The 16,256-nt window shown below is 47.2% G+C and overlaps 1 protein-coding gene across 7 annotated transcripts in view; it reads right to left on the bottom strand.

The window, feature by feature from the left end:
• Window positions 1-1,587: 1,587 nt before the first annotated feature.
• Window positions 1,588-16,256, bottom strand: part of LOC115075824 (MICAL-like protein 2) — a 57,254-nt gene continuing 42,585 nt past the window's right edge. For all 7 annotated transcript variants that reach the window (XM_029576626.1, XM_029576629.1, XM_029576627.1 and 4 more), the window contains 7 exons: window positions 15,193-15,257; window positions 13,878-14,001; window positions 13,018-13,108; window positions 12,153-12,226; window positions 10,209-10,323; window positions 5,313-5,359; window positions 1,588-2,748 (listed from right to left, as the gene is read on the bottom strand). In XM_029576626.1, the coding sequence (XP_029432486.1) occupies window positions 2,669-2,748; window positions 5,313-5,359; window positions 10,209-10,323; window positions 12,153-12,226; window positions 13,018-13,108; window positions 13,878-14,001; window positions 15,193-15,257 (596 nt within the window). In that variant the 3' untranslated portion in view covers window positions 1,588-2,668. The remainder of the gene's footprint in view (window positions 2,749-5,312; window positions 5,360-10,208; window positions 10,324-12,152; window positions 12,227-13,017; window positions 13,109-13,877; window positions 14,002-15,192; window positions 15,258-16,256) is intronic.

Raw genomic sequence — 16,256 nt, 5'->3', positions numbered from 1 at the left:
AGCTTTAAAAAAAAAAAAAAAAAACTCAATGGGATTTATTAAAAATTTATCTTCAGTGTGCCCCAAAGGAGGCATGCAGAACTCTGGCCATATGAAATATAAAAGTACATTTTTATGATCTTATTTATTCAAAATAAGACATGTGCAAACACAAACAACTTGCAAGTAAAAAAAATATTTATTTAATGTCCTAGGATATTTCAAGCGTAGTTAACTGCTGCAAATTGCCAAGCTCATCCTTGCTCAAGAGAGCTGTGGCGTCATCTGGTGGACAAGCGTAGAATTACACCTTATTTTCAGAATAAACAGGTGGGTCCTACATAGGAAGGCACTGATGGAGATAAAACTGCGCTCTGACATTAGGCAAACGTACAAAAGAAGAATGCAGTTCAGGGAGAGTTCAGTACCTAAATCCCTTATCCACCAACTCTTTGAGGGTCAAGCGCTAGCAGCAACTTTTATTTCTGGAAACAGGAAAACATGGGGGGGGGGGGGGGGGGAGGGGACTGATGCCCAAACCCACTCCCGGTGCCACAGGCACTGAAATAAACCAAGGAAACAGGAGGGAGGGCACCCGGTTACATCCCAGACAGATCGATGGAAGGGGAAATCGCTCCCTCTTCCAATCCCCTCCCTAACTCAGACAATCCCATTAGCTACCTCCTGCTCCTGCCCACCCCCAGAGGTTGGCATCTTGGTACAATCCAGGTTTCATGCACTCTTCAGAGACAGCGGGACAGAGTTAGGCAGAGTTTCGCCAGCTGCGAGATGGGAAAAAGCCAGGATCATCTTACCGACGTCAGAGCTGCGATCCTGCATGCAAAGCATTTTGCTTCCTTTCTTCTGCATTTTTTATTTTTTGCCCTTATTAAAGCTGCCCTCGTTGTTTAATCCAATGCTTTAAATAAGGGATGGGGATAAATTCAGAACATCAGCAATCTGGGAGACAGCGGCTTCATTTCATGGAGCTGCCCTGCAGGCTAAGCTCAGCTCGAGCTCCGCTCATATCCGTGCCCTTCCGAAGAACTCTGATCCCAGCGAGAGACTGGGCCCACTGATCTCCAACCCAAACAGAAAAACTGAAACCTGAGAACCCTCTTCATCATTAAACAGATGCCTGCCTTGGCTTCCCACCGGCTGTGAGGTCAGAGCCTGCATTTCTTCAGTTACTATAAGGGTCAGGCCCATCGTAATCAGGAGCCCGTTCCTGCATGCGCCCAACTCTTAACCACACAATCTGCAAAGTGGTTCTAGAGAACCAAGAGCGCTGGTGGCAGTTTCTCTCTTTTTAGGATAGCGGAGTTCATGCCCTGAGCTCTCCAGCTATAAGAAGGCCTGAGATCTTTGCACACACTTTTATTGCAGAGCGTTGCAGCAGCAGAGGGCTAGAGCGGCTTCCTGATCTGCAGCTCCGAGGGCTCAGTGGGCCTGAAATTCCCCATGAACCCCCTGCTCTGCAGCTCAGAGGACTCAGTGGGCCTGAAATTCCCCGTGAACCCCCCTGCTCTGCAGCTCCGAGGGCTCAGTGGGCCTGAAATTCCCCGTGAACCCCCTGCTCTGCAGCTCCGAGGGCTCAGTGGGCCTGAAATTCCCCGTGAACCCCCCTGCTCTGCAGCTCCGAGGGCTCAGTGGGCCTGAAATTCCCCGTGAACCCCCTGCTCTGCAGCGCCGAGGACTCAGTGGGCCTGAAATTCCCCATGAACCCCCTGCTCTGCAGCTCAGAGGGCTCAGTGGGCCTGAAATTCCCCGTGAACCCCCTGCTCTGCAGCTCCGAGGGCTCAGTGGGCCTGAAATTCCCCGTGAACCCCCCTGCTCTGCAGCTCCGAGGGCTCAGTGGGCCTGAAATTCCCCGTGAACCCCCTGCTCTGCAGCTCTGAGGGCTCAGTGGGCCTGAAATTCCCCGTGAACCCCCCTGCTCTGCAGCTCCGAGGGCTCAGTGGGCCTGAAATTCCCCGTGAACCTCCTCCCCCGCCCTTACACACACACTTTCAATGTGCCTGTCCCTCAGATGCTTCCTCAGTGGTCTTCCTGTCTGTGGCTCCTCATACCTGCTGAGGGTTCAGACCTGAACAGCAGGTGGCCCCAATGCTCTATGCAAATCACTCTCCCCCACCGCTTTCCCCCAAATAAGTTAAGACTCAAGAATCAGGGTGAGAGTGAAGAGTGAGGAAGCGGGTGGGAGGCCTATGGAGCTCTGCAAATCACAGCCTGACTGTTCAAAAACCTCCGAGCCTTTCCCTGTTGCTACCCACCTGAGATTAAGACAGACCCTGCCCTAGCCCTGTGGGACGTAGAAGCAATTGAAAAGCCCAAGATCTAAACTCCAGTGGTTCAGAGCTCACTGCAGTAAGTTACGGTCGTCTCTGCCACTCTCATATATCCAGTGGACCAAGCTGTTGAAAAGAGACCTCTAAATCACGTCCGGTCAGCTCCTGCCCTGTTACCGCATGGCCCTTCATCCCGCAGAGCCCGGCTTCTTCCGCTCACACCCTCAATGTGAGCCGTTCCACCATTTCTCTTTACATCTGCAGATAGGAGGGGGGGGGCGTGGTGGAGGCGGGGCCAGGGCCGCTGCCTGCCGCCATGGCGGGATTGCGCTTTGCCAGAGATTCCCAGCCTTCAGCGCTCGTTCCATGGCAAAAGCCCTCTCGCAGTTCTGCCATGAAGTTCAGTTTCTCTGCTTCCAGATGTTTGACAAACGAAATTTCGATTTCTTCTTGGAGCCCTCTGGATTGTCCTTCTGCAGATCTGTAAAAGAGAAATGCAAACGAGCTCTTAAGAGGACGACTTTGAAAGGAAGCCGAGGGCCCAACCTAGGTGCCGAAAATTTGGCAAAAATTTGGCTGTCCTTAGGCGCCTAGGTTTTAGGAGGGAAATTCATCAAACTTAGGTGCCTAAATGAAGATGCCTGGGTTAGGCGTCTGGCATTGTAAGGAAGTGCCTGCCTACGTCTTAGGCCCCTACATTTACTGCCTCGTAAAAACAGGCCCTTAGGGGAAATATTTCACTTATGCAGACTTAGGGGCTTAACTCCTTACGTTAGGTTCCTAGATCTTTTAACTATTGACCCTATGAGGGCCAATGCACTAAAGTGCTCCAAAATCCACGCGGAAGTTGTGATTTTCCACACCCACGTTTTCTTACTGGCACTCATAGGCAAGCACGTCCGGTAGAATACTCGCGCACACAAGTTTCCCATTGATAATTATGTAAAGAAAAGATAACGACACCTTGTTGAGGTGGTCATCTTTGAGCCAAAACCAGCCTGCGCAGGCCGTTGTGGAGAGATTTTAGCACTGCAGCTATTGAGCAGCTTTGCATTAAATTTGCTTTGCAGCAGCTCATTAACTTTGATTTTGCATAAAATTTCACAAGGAAAGAAGCCGCCCGCCATTTTACCACATGCGAAGTAAAAAAGATTTGCACAGTCCCACTTCGTGTGCATAAAAAAAAAGGGAAGCATGGATGCCTAAGGCCAAGCAACGACCACAACTTGTCGTTTTTACATGCCTAGCACACTTTGCGAAACTCAGCATGCTTTAGACCAGAGGTTCTCAACTGGTGTGTCGCCAAGCACACGCAGGTGTGACACCACACTTCCCAGTCCCCCCACTAACCCAGCTGCTCCCCCTGCCCCAGCAAAATGGGAACTCATCCTCCGCCCGGGCGGGACGCGACAGGGGAGCTGGAGTCAGTGGCACCAGCATGGACTCTTCTACCCGCCCCTCTGGAAGAGGCAGTGGTGAGCAGCGGCTGCACACGCGGGAAGAAGAGACCATGCTAGTGCATGCAGCATCGGCCTGAAGAAGAGCGGCGTGGCCTGAAGAAGAGGAGCATAGCACGGAGCAAAAAAGGAGCAACGTCAGCCCCCGCAGCTAATGGGTGTTCTTTCTTGAGGCCGCGAGGGCTGGATGTGGAGGAGGCTGCAGCTGCCACTCGTTCGGTGGGGAGAGAGAGAGGGTGTGAATGAGTGAGAAAGCACGTGTGTTTGAGATCCTGTGTGTGAGTGATTGAAAACCCGTTTGGTGTGAAAGAGATAACATGAATGTAAGAATATGATTGAGAACCTGTATGTGTGAGAGAGATTATGTGTATGTATGATTACGAGCCTGTGTGTAGAAGAAAGACAGAGAGCATGTGTGCCTGTGTGGACTGAGAGCCACTGTAGGTGAGAAAGCATATGAGTATGTGATTGAGAGCCTGTGTATAAGTGATAGAAAGAGAGAGAGCATGTGTGTAAGTATGTGACTGAAAACGTGTGTGTGTGTATGTGTGAAAAGACAGACAGCATGTGTGTAAATGTTTAATTAAGAGCCTATATAAGTGAGAGAGAAAACGCATGTGTATGTGTGTAATTGAGAGCCAGTGTGAGAGACAGAGAGCTTGAGTGTGACAGAGAGCGGAGAAAGTTGCAAGCAAACCATCTCTCACTCTGCGAATTCAAAACAATGTCAGGGCACCTGGATATCAAACGTTCCCAGGTATGCAGAGCAAAGGATTTTTTTGTATCCCTATTTTTCATTATTGGGTCTTTGTGTCTGCTATTTTGAAATATTTTATTGGTATTTAGAAATCTTTGATATGAGATTTTAATTATTGGATATTCCATTCATCAGCTGTTTTGAAATAATCTGTTCTTTTTGTTAGTTTGGTTTTACTGCTACTGATTTTATATTTCTTGCTTTATTTTATGAGGACTGGTGATGCTTCTTTTTCCTTTGTTACACTGCATACAGTCTCTCTGGCTTGTTGCCGTTTCCAGTTCAGTTTTGGCCTGCATGTTTCTGTTTATGCTTTATGGTCTCTTTATTCTTTATTAGGTGAGGGTCTGCACATGTGATTCAGGTGAGGTTCTCTGCTGGGCGTGCAGTTTCTGTGTAGGGCTCTATAGCAGCCTGGCTTGGTCAGTTTTCCTAATAGGAGTTTTAAGGCCTGATGTAATATTTTCAGTGTTGCCTTTTCTTAGGTAAGGTGGTTACTGTGCGAGTGCTGGAAGTTGATGCTGTTCTGGTATGGGATATTTACTATTTCTGCAATTTCTGTTCAGACAGAGAACTTATCTTTCCCTTGTGTCATTCTTAACAATAAAAATAATACTGGACCTTTAGTTCTTTTTATTTCCGCCGTGAATGGTAATGAGCAGTGTGTCACAATTGTGAGCGTGGCCTGTCAGGTGTGTCAGGATGGGAAGAAGGTTGAGAGCCACTGTTTTAGACCATCGACACCCAACACCACCACCCCAGCCTCTTCCTGAAAGAAGAGGATAGAAATCCCCATCTGGCAGAAACACAGCTTCATGAGTGGAATCTTACCCAATCTTTGAATCATCGCTTCCATCATCTGATCCTCTTCCTTCTCCCTGCAAACAAACAGGAATTCGTTTTATCCATTACCGAACGGAGCAAGGCACACAAAATGGCAGCCATGGGGCCGGGCTGAAGGAAAAGCTGTTTTCCTCCTAATTCATTACCAAGAGAACAAGATAGGATGCTGGGCTTTTAAACTTTTCTGTTCTTGTAACCGAACCAGTACAAACAGATTTCTACGAAATCAGAGCACCTTGGAGATGCACAGCGCTAATGCAGCTGCCCGTCTGGTATCCGTGTACAAGCACGGCACAGTCGCTTCCAGCTAGCGAGAGGGGTGATGGACTGCCGGATGAATCCATCCCCGAGCCACAAGGACACAGACAGACAATGTACTGAAGCTGAAAAATGGACTCTCTTCTCTTGATTTGGACCTATCCTTTGACATTCCATCCCCCACAGATTTGAGGCACATACAGCATAGCTGTCCTTCTGTGAAACCTGCTTTCCACTGCTGCCCTGGAGTTAATATATGTTAGATCTGACTGCTGCTCCTTGTTTAATTTCTTTTTTCATAAACCATGAGCTTGTACTTATCACGAGGTTCTCCAGGCATTCATTTTCTGTTCTATTATTGGGTTAAATTTGCAAAAAAGATTTACGCATGTACAGTTGGAAGCTATGCATGTCAGTAGCCTGCACACACATAAGCAGTGTTTTGTACATGTGCCCTAGCAGCGGCACGCGTACATGTTTTCAAGGGAGAAGAGAGGCGGGCTCAGGGGTGAGATTTGGCGAGCGGTACACGTGCATGCATTACTGAACTTATCCCAGCACTTACACCTGCCAATGGATTTGTACAGCTGAAATCGCATTTAGCTTTTGTCTGCAGTTTTTGGGCTGGGAGGTCCGGGTGAACTGACGGCAGGACTGGTGAACTGATGACTCCAAGTAGGTGCTAAAGTATGTATTTTCCAGGGGCTGAGTACACGCATGCTTTGAAATCTGGCTGCCTCCGTGTTTTCCTGCATTATAAGTGTACAGGTGCATTGAAACAGCCACGCATGCTTTCAGGGCCGAAATACGCAGTATGTAATAAACCCTGCAGCTCCCCGCCCATAGCGTTTATTAATTACTGGCAGAAATTGCTTTTAAAAACTGGACTATGTTTAGGACTTTGGTTGAGCTCAAATTTTGGCTCTGATGATCTTTTAAAGAATCTTTGATTCCATTTCTTTTGTTTATAATTTATGTATCATTTTTATTGCGCATTACATTAGCGTGTCACACCACCTAACGGCATTTTAGCTGATGAATGCCGTCTAGAGCCTGAACAATGCTGGATGAGGTATAAATTAAATAAATAAATAAATAGAAGCTGTAAAGTGGCAAAGCCAAAAGTCCATGTCCCAGTCCTGTGCTCTAACCACTAAATCACTCCCACTCCCGACCTGGAAAAAAAAAAAAAAAAAAAAAAAAAACCACAACACTTGCCCTTCCACCTATCAGCGGCAATGTAAAGGTGGCTCTTAGGCTACTGCAGCTGCTGGCTAAAAGCCAGGGTTTAACTTCCTTACGGGCCGATACAGTAAAAGTCGCGTTTGCCCGCTCTCCCGGCGCACGCACAGGCCACTCTCCTGTGCACGCGATTCTGTATTCAAATGAGGGCCCGCGGCAAAAAGAGGCGCTAGGGACACTAGCGCGTCCCTAGCGCCTCTTTTTGGACAGAACGGTGGCTGTCAGTGGGTTTGACAGCCGACGCTCAATTTTGCCGGTGTCGGTTCTCAAACCCGCTGACAGCCACGGGTTCGGAAACCAGACGCCGGCAAAATTGAGCACCCGTTTTTCAACCCGCGAGCTGATTTCAAATTTATTTTTTTTTAACTTTTTTTTTCACTTTTGGGACCTCTGATTTAATATCGCCAGTAAAAACTGCTTTTCTGTGCACTTTCCCAGTGCCCGGAGAAATTAACGCCTACCTTTTGGTAGGCGGAAATTTCTGAAAGTAAAATGTGCAGCTTGGCTGCACATTTTGCTTTCTGAATCGCACGGGAATACCTAATAGGGCCATCAACATGCATTTGATGTTGCGGGCGCTAGTTTTCAACGCGCTATTACCCCCTTACTGAATAAGGGGTAAAGCTAGCGCGTTGAAAACGCACGTCCAATCGCGGGATAACAGTGCGCTCTGCCGAAACGCACTGTACTGTATTGGCCTGTTAGTGGGCGACCCCTCATTTAGAAGGCTAAGGCGGTCACACACCGAGCACTGTCCTGGGCGAGGCTGTTCACCTTTCACCACTGGCTGAAATGAGAGCGATAACAAGGCAAGGCAAACAGAGCCTGCAGCCTTCCCAGCCAGCCGGAAAATGCCAGAGCCCAGCAAGTCACTCCGAGGCTTTCACCCAGTTAGAATATATTTATCCACAGAAAAGCACAGGTACAAGGGCCAATAAGAGAGGCATGTCCTCGCCAAGCCTAACCACAGGGCAAGGTAGGTGCAGGTGTTTTGTGTCTTGGCCCTCTCTAAACTGGGCATGTTGGGGCACACGCCAAGGTTACTTTTACCCTTGAGGTTTGCACCAATAAATCAATCCAAAACTATGGTTTTGCTTTGATTATTGCCCTCCCACAAAAGAACCCATACAAAATGTGCCCTGCTTTTTCAAGGAAAAACAACCATGTAGTTTTGAAGGTCTATAACTGTGTCTGCTGTTGCCTCTCTCTATCCAAACCCACTTGGAACACTTCCCCTCTATGCGAGGAAAAGCTTCCCCTCTATGCGGGGAAAAGCAATCATGCTTGCTTTTCCCCGCATAGAGGGTAGGCAATCAAAGAGCAGAAAAGGCTTTCATTATTACTCTCTAAATCTAATTAGAACCCAAGGACAATTTTCGTCTTCCAAGAAAGCAATGTGTGAAATATTTCAGGAATAAAAAGATTTTTTGCTAACTTGTTCCTCAAACCCCTGAGTGAATGCCAGTCTCTGCAGTATTCCTTCAACCTTCATGAAATCAGGCCCAGAGTTCCCTAAAATTAATCAGGGACATCCCTGGAGCCCTTTTGAGTAAATCTCACTGGTTCTAGCTGACCCACATAAGAACATAAGAAAATGCCATACTGGGTCAGACCAAGGGTCCATCAAGCCCAGCATCCTGTTTCCAACAGTGGCCAATCCAGGCCATAAGAATCTGGCAAGTACCCAAAATCTAAGTCTATTCCATGTAACCATTGCTAATGGCAGTGGCTATTCTCTAAGTGAACTTAATAGCAGGTAATTGACTTCTCCTCCAAGAACTTATCCAATCCTTTTTTAAACACCGCTATACTAACTGCACTGACCACATCCTCTGGCAACAAATTCCAGAGTTTAATTGTGCGTTGAGTAAAAAAGAACTTTCTCCGATTAGTTTTAAATGTGCCCCATGTTAACTTCATGGAGTGCCCCCTAGTCTTTCTATTATCCGAAAGAGTAAATAACCGATTCACATCTACCCGTTCTAGACCTCTCATGATTTTAAACACCTCTATCATGTCCCCCCTCAGCCATCTCTTCTCCAAGCTGAAAGACCTGTAGGTCAGGGTCTCTGTCACCTTGTAACTAGCTCTCTGATTTGTCCCATTTAGAAAGTTTACCAGAAGGGATCAGGGCTGCTGGGAATGTTTACCTTCCAAAGAAAACAATGAAGTGGAGACGATGAGCGGTATACAGACTGGTAACAAACCATACATGAGCAGTATAGCACTAAAAGTTCTGGGATCCTTGTTGAAGTGATGAGAATCAAGACCCAATCAGTACGGAGTATTTCCACATCATTTATTCAAAGAAACAGTTGATCTCGGTCCCCTGACATGGACCGCATTTCACCACAAGGGCCACATCGGGAGGGACTGAAGCCCGAAGCTGGTGATACGGCGTCAATGGATTACTCAATCGAGCCCGTTCCAAACTCGCACAGAAGAAATGCGGACAGAATCGAAATGCCCAAAGCAGCAAATACAATCTCAATTAAGCAATCCATTGATGCCGTATCACCAGTTTCAGGCGTCTGTCCCTCCCGACGCAGCCCTTGTGGCGAAACACAGAGATCGACTGTTTCTTTGAATAAATGATTTGGAAATACTCCTTACTGATTGGGTCTTGATTCTCATCACTTCGACAAGGATCCCAGAACTTTTAGCGCTATACTGCTCACACACCTTCCAAAAGAAGATGACATCAGAAACCCAGCGTATGTGCATTCACCTCTTACATACTCACTGCCAATATCCCGAAAACCTGACCAGCTGTGGAGTCATGAAGATGGATTTGGGAACCGCTGATCTAAGAGGTGAACTTATTCTCTACAAATACTTGAAACAAGCAACAGGAGGGCAATTTTGATATGACCCGAATGCCAACTCATTTTCAAAGGGCTTGAAAATGCAATCGCAAAATACAAGTACAAAAAGGACCCATAAACTTCCTCACCTCCCTGGGAGCCGGAAAATATGCACAGAGAACTAAAAAGGAAATCTCTGTGCACACAATTGACCTTCACTCCCCCAACCTGTCCCCCTCTTTTTTTATGCAGATAAATGCATGGGCGTTATCCTTACCTGCACTGGAAGGGGGGAGGGGAATAAAACATTTTTACAGGGGTAAACCCACATTCACCAGCATAAATAGCTTTGATTATTGCCCCCCATACAGAGAAGTCTGATAATATATTGACGTTACTTAACCTGAAGAAACGACAAGACAACAGAATCTGAAGCTACAGAGGGAAACTTAATAGGATTTTAAGAAGCATTTGATTGTGGGCATTATCAAGTCATGAAAACTTCTGTCTTGCATAGTTGTATATTTAAGACCATTGGATAAACTGAATAAGTCTCCCCACATGCACAAGCGTTTCATACCTGAGCCGGTCTTCATCCAGGCAGTCCACAATCTCACTTCTGTCATTGACAATATTCACGTACTTTTCCAGCAACTCGCTTTCTCGAGCCTTCTGCTGAGGTGACTTCAACTCATCTACAGGGAGAAGATCCCATAAAGTCATCTGCACACAACCAGTACCACCTCCTTAAGCCTCTAGATCTGTGGCACAATGACACTGGACGCCTCTATGCAGAGCTAAGCAAAATAAAGTTTCTTACTACCCTTAACAAAAGGCTTGGGGAAACCCTGCACATAGCAGCAGTTACTACCCTTGAGAGAAACATGGGGGTAACCTGCACGGAGCGGCAGTTACTACCCTTGAGAGAAACATGGGGGTAATCTGCAGGGAGCAGCAGTTACTACCCTTGAGAGAAACATGGGGGTAATCTGCAGGGAGCAGCAGTTACTACCCTTGAGAGAAACATGGGGGTAACCTGCACGGAGTGGCAGTTACTACCCTTAACATAAGGCATGGGGTAACCTGCACGGAGCTGCAGGTAATACCATAAGAAACTTGCTGGGCAGACTGGATGGACCATTTGATCTTTTTCTGCCATCATTACTTTGAATAAATGACAGTAACATAGTAAACTGGCACAATAAGAACTAAACTGAGGCTGTTACCTGGCCCAAGCTGAGAAAAGGCCTCCTTTGACCCCTTTTCCAAACAACCTGGCCATGCTCAGCAGGGTAGGGTGTTCCAGTGGCTGGGACCCGCTACAAAAGAATGGTCTGTGTTTCTGCTACATGGAGGGTTCCTAGTGAAGGAAGGCGGGTTTATATTCCTCAAGCCCTCGAACAGCAACACAAGGATTTTGAATTTTACTTTTCAGGCAATGGGCAGCCAGTGGGGGTCTCTCACTATCCAGAGGGGATCCAAGCACAGTAACAACGGCTATTGAAAGCTGAAATCGGGTTATACAAGACCACCTAACCTGCCAGACAGAGGTCATGAGATGGAAGTAGGGACAGAGAAGCATGTGCCGTGTGGTACAAAGGCTCTAGGAGAAAACACGGTGCACAAATCGCATGCAGTAACTTCAGAAATAGGGGCAGCTCCTGGAGGCCAGGTGAATGCGATGCATGCCAGGTCATGTAAACCAGGCCTGCAGATGATATGTGCCAAGCTCCATTCAAACATGTTGGCCACATTCCTGCATTCCTTTCCTATCAACTTCATAAGCAGCCTGCCAAGTCACGTAAACTGCCCTCAGGACACAGAAAAGAGAGGCAGAAGAGCCAGCCCGAGGGCACAGAGCAGCGCATGCAATAAAGTTACACAGCGCAACAATGGCAGGGTCAAAGGTGCATGGCCTGGGTGCTAAGTACTAGACCACCCCTCCTAAATCAAAATAGCCCTGCCTTCCATCGCTCAGCTATCAGGATATAGGAACAGAGTAAGTGAAGGCAGAAGACAACCACCTGGCTCATCCGGTCCTCCTAGTTACTCCTGTCCACACTACCAAGGATACATCCTAGCAGCCAGCTACAGAGTGTAATGGCTTGTAAGTGCTCTCTCTTTATCCAAGTCAGTTTTTGTCACCTTCCTCAACCGAACTCTACCTTCTTGGCATACTAGATCCCCACTTAGTTCACACCCAGCACACCTCCCTTCCCACGACTAACCACAAAACTTTGCAATGATCCAAATAGCTGGTAATACTAGCATGGCCACTGCCCAAACATCCGACTTCCTAGGTCTTCCGTGTAACCTGCCAAACAGACACAGGTACATGAGTGCCTGTGCTTCCCCCAATACTTCTAGTTACTACTGTGCTTGCAGCTTCCCAGCAGCTAATTAAACTCTATCATCGCAGCCTGGTGCGGCAGGAAGCAGGGCTTAGTAATCAGGATCTCCCGATGAGAGCTGGCATAGGGAATTCTTTAAACTCATTGAGAGAGGGCAGAATGAATTCACTTACCTGGTTTGCTCAGCAAGTTTCGAAGCTCATTTTCCACACCAGATTGCTGGTCCTCCAGTGCCTGCTGTTTGGATCTGTAGGAGAAACGAATTTCCTTGTTACACACATGCATGACCTGTGCTCTTACTTCCAAGGACATTACAAACTGAAATACAAATCTTTGCCTGCTCCAACTCCCAGCATCCAAGCACACCACCTTATAACCTTGGCAAGTCCTAAGCTTTTCTTCTGCTCTGCTACCAAACACAAAATGCACAGACATGTAGGACAAAAATGAGGTTCCAATGTCATTACAGCACCGCACAGTGCTAAAATCTGCGTTCTTTAGCATAAGAACAGAAGAGGTGCCTTGCTGAGACAGACCAAAGTCCATCGAGTCCAGCCTCCTGTCTCTGACAGTGACCAATTTGAAGAACCCAGGACATCCTGATAGGAAAGTCACTTCCCTACTCTGCTCAGTCCCAGAGGATGAAGTGGTGACACCCAAATCTGCCCTGTCTATGGACCCGTCCTCAAGAAGTTTATCCAAACCTTTTTCAAACTCGGCTATGGTATTAGCCTTGACCACATTCTCCAGAGACCTCCCCCCTAGCTGAGCTGGTACTTTTCCAATTTAGGTCCCATCTACTTGCATCCCCTCCTTCTTACTTCACCCTCCAAAAATAATCTAGAACATACACAGAAATGACTTATAGCAAACCTGGCCAAGGAGCTGCATTTTCTTTCATGACACAGAAGAGATCAGAAAATTAAAGCCAGTCATCCTTCTTTCATGGTACCCAAGACATACAACTGCCCCCGCTGCTCTGTCTGCTTCTCATTTGTACTAGTAGGGGACAGAGTCGAGTAAGTTGAGTGCACTCACTTGTACATCAGCTCCGATTCCTGTCTTAGCAGAAGCTGCTTCTCATGGATTAACTTGAACCACTCCACCATGAGGGTATCTTCCATCTCGTCTAAGCATAAGACAGGATTTTGTACCATTAAGATAGCATTCACTGCAGCAGTGCCCCCGGAATAAGCCCTTTCAGAACAGATACCCGTCCAGACCCTATGAGGTGTGCATTCTACTGGAGAATCTACCTCGTGCATTGATAGGGCTCCTAGTTTTCCTTACAGTTGAATTCTAGGGCATCTCCTGAGCAAGAGGACAATGACGGGACCCGTTCTCTTATTCTAGACTGACTGGTAAACAACAGACCTATAGTTCAGTTACAAGGAACTGAGTGAATATGACAAACATATTTGATAAAGCTCCTAGCAGGTCTGTTTTGTTCTGCGGAGTTAGAAAGCATGGAATGTCCAGCCAATACCATCATCATTTGGTTGGCTAAGCAACATTCCATGCTTCATCACTTAAGAAACTTTAGCTTCTGTACCTTTAAATTTATTAACATTTTCACAGAGCATTCAATGGGCATTCGTTGTAAATGAAGGCCTACCATACAGTTACTGCATATAAAAACATACTGGTAAAACTTTGTCGCAAAAGGAAAAGTATCACGTGCCAATGACAGTTGTTCATCCGCTTTCATTTTCATCAATGACTTTATCAGGCAATGGTATTTACAGGGACCCTTCTCCAAAAATTAATTTCATGCCATGTACAGAGACCATATCCAAAATATTTAAAAAAAAAAAAAAAAGTGTGATGCCAAAAACACAGGTGGTTGGCCAAAGCTACTGTCCATTCTCCCTCCAGAACAGGACACAAAAACTACTCACCTCCCTCACAAGCACGCAGCTCCTTCTCCAGATCAACCCCTTGGAGCTCCAGCTCATCCAGTTGCTTCTCAATGCCATGCAGCTGCTTTTGGATCTCCTCTTCAGGGACGTAGTCTCGTCGGAGCTGTAAAAAGCCACGGAAAGCAGTGAGAATGTTTGTTCTGTCTGCAGCCAGTGGTGGCGTCAGGCTGTACCTGTTCCCTCAAATGCTCATCCCCGTGACCAGATTTACAGCCTCAAACTGAAGGAAGAATCTTGCAGACAGCTTTTTGGATCTCTGTTCCTTTACAATGATGAAATGCAAAACAGCAATGCTCATACACAAATTAGTGAATACTGTTCACACACCCTGGATCAGGTCCATCATGAGAATTTATATCCCTTCCAGGACCTTAAGATCTGCTCATCGGGGGAGGCTAGAGGTACCCTCTGCCCATCTCGCCCATTTGGCTGTGTCCGGGTGTTTTTCATTGCTGGTCCACTATTTTGGAGTTCTCCCCCCTGCGCAACTCCACATGATAGCAAATTACAAGGTGTTTAAAAAAAAGCCCTGAAAACTTTTCTTTTTAAAAACGCCTTTGAACCGGTAGACTAGTTGCTTCACTCTGGTCACCTCACGTAGCCTCTTGATAGCTCTTATTTTACTCTGCAGAAATTTAGATTGCTTTTAGGTCTCTTTTTATATGTTATTGTGTATGATTTTTACGTATGCTTTATTTGTACCCCACTCTGGAGTATGTGGCTTATAAACGTGTTCAAATAAATCTCAGAAGTGATTATTAATTTGAGGTTTGATGCTGCACTCGCTTCCGTTGAGAAGGTAACCCCCTTTTTACAAAAGCTGATCAGAACATAAGAACATTAGACTCGACATGCTGAGCCAGACCAAGGGTCCATCGAGCCCAGCATCCTGTCCCTGATGGTGGTCAATCTGGACTCACTGGGAGATACCCGCAGATCCCACTCCTTGTTGCTCACTCCCAGGGATGAGCCGCGGCTTTTCCCAGTCTGACCGGTTTCAGCAGCTTGTCCAAAACCCTTTCAAAACCCAGCAATGCCGGTCGCCTTGACCACAGCCTCCAGTAACAAATCCCACAGCCTTTCTGTGCACCGAGTGAAAAAAAATAATTTTCTCCAATTTGTTTTAAATCTGCTGCCTGCTAAGATCACTTTACAAACAATGGCGGGGAGGAGGAGGAAGAGGACGACTCGGGGAAAGAAAAGCAAAACCTCTGCTTCTCTGTCCACCGTTGCCTGCGCAGTCACAAGCACGGCAGGAAGAAAGCTGAATTTGCAGAATTACTGTAACTGTTACCTTCATTGGAGACTCCTTCGCACTACTAGGAAGCTCCTGGGGCCTCTGTGGAGCCACAGGTCGGACTAGAAAAGAGAAAAAATGGGAGAGAGTTAGTTGGGCGAGGACCGAACAGGCGACACAATCTCTCCTTCCTAACTCACGTCGGGGAGGGACAGGAAGGAAGCAGAGCTCTCCGAGGCGCTGCTTGCGTTTAACAAACCTTTCCTTATACTTCCAGAGAGAAGGGGGCGGGCATCTCCGTGGAAGCAGGGGGCGTTTTCCTCTCAAAGAAAGAAAACGGTAAGTGCTGACCCAGACCCCGGAGCACTGCAGGAGCCCTGTATAGTAGCACGACCGCCCGGGGAGGGGGCAGCACGGCTTTAGGAGCGGGCTGCCAGATCGCGCGATGCCACCGCGCGCCGCCGTGTTACGTCACGCTTACTGCCGGCAGCGGATCAAGCTTCTTGCAGCCCAGCGCTCACTTCCCTGAAGCAGGGGCCGCTGTCAGCGCTCATGGCTGAATCACTGCCAGTCCCCTTTATTCTTTGGTTTGAGCTTAAAAAAAAAATGACTCCGGGCAAAATCAAAATTTGGATTTTTTTGCTGAGCAAACCTGCAGAACCTGCACAGGCCATCAAGCTTCTGATTTTGAGGGCAATTTCCAAAGCCGTTTGGCGTGGGCAAAACAGCAATTTCCCTGAGTAAATTTGGCCCCGTCTGAAGTTTACTTTTCGCCACGTTAGAGGGAGGTGCTCCCGGGGGTCACGTTTTGAGTGGGATGAGGAAATGGCACATGCGGATTGTAATCTTGAAATCCACGCGCGCTATTTCCCCAAAATATTCTTACCTGTGGGGAAGGCAGATCCGCGAGTACCTTTTACCCTCAGCACTTTAGAAAGTGAAAGGACCTTTGGAATCTGGTGCAGAGTGCGTGGGACGAAGGTTCTCGCGCAGTTTGCACCAGACCGGCGGGTTTGAACGTGTGGTGTGCATCCCATGGCTAGACGAAATTTGCAGGAAAAGGTTTGAAAGAAAGTAAGTTGGAAGGGGGGAAATCTCCGTGGCTCCTGATTTAAGGCGGT

Source organism: Rhinatrema bivittatum, chromosome 14, assembly GCF_901001135.1.
Source record: "Rhinatrema bivittatum chromosome 14, aRhiBiv1.1, whole genome shotgun sequence".
In the NCBI taxonomy this organism is placed as follows: domain Eukaryota; kingdom Metazoa; phylum Chordata; class Amphibia; order Gymnophiona; family Rhinatrematidae; genus Rhinatrema; species Rhinatrema bivittatum.
Note: the sequence above shows the minus strand (reverse complement) of the source record. Positions and strands in the feature narration are given on the sequence as shown.